General features: G+C 41.9%; 1 protein-coding gene across 1 annotated transcript; it reads left to right on the top strand.

The window, feature by feature from the left end:
* Positions 1 to 250: 250 nt before the first annotated feature.
* Positions 251 to 4018, top strand: ldlrad2 (low density lipoprotein receptor class A domain containing 2; the record flags this gene model as incomplete). The annotated part of the gene is made up of 2 exons (XM_010791708.1): positions 251 to 423; positions 3533 to 4018. Coding segments are annotated over exons 1-2 (592 nt in total), but the record flags the coding sequence as incomplete, so codon positions are not given.
* Positions 4019 to 4666: the final 648 nt, after the last annotated feature.

Genomic DNA, 4666 nt, shown 5'->3' with positions numbered 1-4666 from the left:
TAAACAGTTTGGAGTCTTGTTTTACTAGCCTCAGTGTTATCATTCAACATGTGTAGTAACTGTACTCATGTAACATGTTCCTATTATGTTAACTTGATGTTGATATGGTGAGCTGCAGCTGAGTGGACGACATGTGGAAGTTTACATCAGGAGGGAAACCTTTGTCCACGAGCTGGCTTAAAGCCTATTGGTTCGGTGTTGTCATGGAGACAACGGGCCGAGGGGAGGTTCAACTGGAATAAAGGCCAGCGAGTGTTTATGATGGCTCACAGCGAGATATTCCACTGTGTCCCGCAGTGACCGCGGATGAGGAGTGGATGTGCGCGCGGCCCCTGAGGATGGAGGTGGAGGTGGAGAGCTGCTGGCTGCTGCTGCTGCTGCTGCTCTGCTGCATGGCGCTCCACAGCGAGGCCATCGAGACGGGTAAGCCTAGAGACCCTCACGTCTGATCGTGTTTAAGTGACGCACTTCTCATGGGCACGATGACTTGAGGTCCGTGATGGCGCTCAGCGTAGAGAAGAGCTGTTGTTATAGTAGCCTATACTTGTATAATAATAGTGGCTGTATTGAAAGTTTGCGTGCTTCTGTTTCTTTAGCAAAAGTTTAAAAAGGGAAAAGTTAGTGAATTTTGTTACATTTGAAAATGTAGATATTCCTATAGCCCACTGAAATATTATAGTACCCACCCACATATAGTATATGCTCGTAAACGTAGGCTGTGCATAGTAAGCTATACATCAAATGCGTATACACAGATAAGGTTAAGGTTCGTTTATTTATATAGCACATTTAAGACACAAAGGCAATTTAAACCGCTTTACATAGGCAATAACACATAACAATTAAAAAAATAAAATGAATTGAACAAAAAGACAATTCATAAAAGAGATAGAAATGAGTTAAAAAGAGACATTGTTAATACCATAATGCTGCAAGGAATGTTGAAGTGCAATGTTAAAAAATAGTTAAAAGACCTCTGGAGAAGCAGCATTAAAGAGCAGGTTTTCAGCATAACAACTAAACTAATGCCGTTTCATGCCATACATCCGACTACACTTCTTTTTCTGATGACGATGTACTCATGACAGGTGAGTTCTGACCTCTTTGCAATCCGAGTCACATTATTGTTTTGGTATAGTTCAGTTTAAATGCAGATTTAGAAGTTTTCCCAGCAACAGAACTCCAACAACAATAGACTCCTGAAACGTTTCTGATTAGTGGTACAGAAGCTGAAACATGCAGGACCACTAAGGTCCCTATACTAACCATGTTTTTATTCATTTGTTTGATTTAAAAAAAATCTATCCTCATTATATTATATATATTATGTCATTATATTATGTTACTCTGGCTAGGACGAAAGGATGTTGAAGTTATAAGTGATATGATTTATGAGTAAGTTGTACACCAATAGAGATGAAAGACATTTGTCATCCATCACAGAATTCCAGTTGTGTTTATAGAGGTAGTTCACACACAGACAATATTGCAAATCAGTGAGCAGTGTTATGTTCAGATGGGATTTTCAACATGTTGCATCACTGTGATGAAGTCTCTTATGTTCTAAATTAGCCAAAGACAAATCGGCAAAGCCCTTTCTTAGCCGAAGCGTCATTAAGAATAGGTGCCAGGTGTCACAGATTAACAGAGAACGCCAAAGAGATCATAGCACAAATATTACTGTCTTTTCCCCTGACAATATTGATATAAAATTGCATATGATATGATAACAGATTTGTTTTCAGACCAGTTTATCTTGTTGTCACTGTACAGTCTATAAACTAAGCTTGGAGTACAAAAGGACTAAATGAGTTTCAGTGTAAAGGGACAAAGTGGAATCTATGTTGAGTTGAGTTAGAATAGCACATGGATGGACAGTGAGCTGCTGCCCTTCTCCTCACAATGCAGGCTCAGACACATTTCTCACTGCGGCGTGTCGCCCAGACCCTGACCCTAACCCGCCTCTGATCCGCTCCCTGGAATGGACTCTATTTACAATTATTTCAAACAGGTTGAATTTTCAGCCTGCAAAAATCTTTACTGGGGACTTGGTGTCCTCCGCCGTGCACACTGTTGCTTCAGAGGTTGTATTTACTTGTGCGGTGCAGAGGGGATTAGCTGTTTCCCACCAACAGGGGCTCCAGGGCTCCGGGACATTCCTGGAGGTCAGTGCAGGAGGATCTAGCTGTCTCCCAGGGAAACGGAGCCAATAAACTGCAGGGGTGGTCGTAAATGTTCCCATTATTTGGCATGCGGCCCAGATGCAAGGGGCGGAGGGGAGCTGCTGGACCTGCCCCCCCATCTGTCCTGGTCCTGCCTGTGGATGAGCAGTGAGCTGCTTCAAAAACCATCAGCAGGTCTACACTGAAGTGTGTGAGTCTGTACATAAATCAGTGTGTGGAAGACCTGCACAGTGTTTCCCTGTTGAGCTACAATGGTAACAATATAAGATCATTATAAAGAGACATCACTTTGGAACACATTTCCTGATGAACCCTAATGTCTTCAGATAAACTTTAGAAATCACTGACACCAAAAAGAAGGGATCTGTGAATGGCCAGCAGAGGTGGGAGGAGTTCTCATATCTTGTACTTGAGTAAAGGTAGAAGTACCAGAGTGTGGGAATACTCTGTTACAGTAAAAGTCCTGCATTCAAAATGTTACTTAGTAAAAGTAGAAAAGCAGCATCAAAATATAGTGAAAGTAGCGACAGTAAAAGTAATGATTGTGCAGATTGGTCCATTTCAGAATAATATATATGATATGTTTTATAATGATTGATCATTAAAGTGTTCTCAAAGCTGATAAAGGTGCAGCTAGTTTGAATGACTTTGTATACTACAGGGTAGCTTGTGAATTTACTCCAGGTGGAACTAAAGTCTGATTTAAGAGTTCATTATATTTCACATCATTCATCCACATCTGTAAAGTAACTAAAGGTATTAAATACATGTAATGGAGTGAAAGTACACCATTAACCTCTTTAAGTACAAAGTAGCACAACATTTAAATGCTGAAGTCAAGTACAAGTCCCTCTAAAATGTAGTTGAGTATAGCACCTGAGAAGATCTACTCAGCTACCTTACGGGCAGTAAAATCAGAGGGATTGATTACTGGAGGCCAAACCTGTTTTAATGTTCTTTTAGTCATACCAGTCATTTGACGCAGACTTGAAAAAAACTTTAACATGTATCATCCATAGACTGATCATATCATATTAGTCTAATATGAGAATTAGAATAATAAGAGACACATTCAATGGTTAGGGCTAGTAGTTAGAGCTAGTACTATATATTTCAGTGTCATCTTGAAACATCAAACACTGTTTTTGTTGTCATTTCAAAATGGTCTTATTACAGGAAAACAGTTTTTTTTACATTGCCAATAATTAGAATTCAAAAGACAGTACCCTTTGTGATCAGAAGATGTTTTGTTGATAACTTTTAAAGAGAGTCAGATTATTTTCTTACAGGGTGCTCCATGTAAGAGCTTGTGTCTCCGGACTGTGTCTCATGGGTTTTTCTCTCGTCAGTGAACGTGGTGGACTTCTGTGGTCAGAACATCCGCGGTGACGGCATGATCGTCAACTCGCACCAGGAGTCCAAGAAGTACTACTTTGTTACCATGGGGACGGACTGCCACCTCACCATGCAGGCCAGCTCGCCCAAAGACAAGGTCCAGTTCCACTTCCGCTTCTTCCTGGTCTACAGTTTGCTACGAGTGGCCCCCCTGAGCCCGGCCCCTCTCTTTCCAGAGTCCCCTCGTGGCTCCGCCCCTGTCAACCCCAGACTGGAGCCCACCTCCGGGGAGAGTCTGGGGGACCCGTGTCACGCGGGCTCATACGTTCAGTTCTACGATGGACGTGATAGGAGGTCGCCTCCTCTCGGGCCCCCTCTCTGTGGAAAGAGCCCCCCCCGGCCGGTGCTCTCCACAGGAAACTACCTGACCCTGAGGCTGGTGACCCGCGGGACTCAGCCCAGAGTGGACTTCGTGGGGGACTTCACCTCCTTCAGACTGGGTAACAGAGACACATGTGTCCATGTATTCTACAGATGCTGTCTTTACTTAGCATCAGTATTGTTGATGTGTTTTCCTGCACACATGTCCCCTACTGAGTCTCGTCACACTAAGATCGTTCTTGTTTGTTTGAAAATGGAAACAACTAATGTCTGTCTTCCTAAAAAACAGTTTGACTTGAGTTCAGCAGAGATAGAAGAAGTACTCAGACCTTGTACTTGAGTAAAAACATTTTACTCAAGTAAAAGTAGAAAAGTATTAGCATCGAAATATAGTTAAAGTAGCAAAAGTATAAGTAGTCTTTGTGCAGATTGGTCCATTTCAGAATAATACATATGATATGTTTTATACAACCCAGTATCACGGCAAGACGTGAACATGTGAAGATTTAAAATGCTGGGAGACATGAAGATGTCACGATTTCGTCCCTTCAAACGTGACAGTTACACGGTATTGTTAACATGGCCCAACCAGTGGAGAAATACCCGGAAATGCCAAGCAAATGCTACCCCGACGGTCGGTTGTTATTGTCAATATTAATATAATAATGATTTATTTTTTAATAGTCACACTCGATTTCGCCGATTTTCTTGTTGCCCCAGCTGGTCCACACCTCTTTTAGCAGAAACAAAGGCTACATTAATGTATT

This window comes from Notothenia coriiceps, unplaced genomic scaffold (genome assembly GCF_000735185.1).
Source record: "Notothenia coriiceps isolate Sejong01 unplaced genomic scaffold, NC01 NC01_scaffold00035649, whole genome shotgun sequence".
Lineage (NCBI taxonomy): Eukaryota > Metazoa > Chordata > Actinopteri > Perciformes > Nototheniidae > Notothenia > Notothenia coriiceps.
This window is presented reverse-complemented; position numbering and strand designations above follow the sequence as displayed.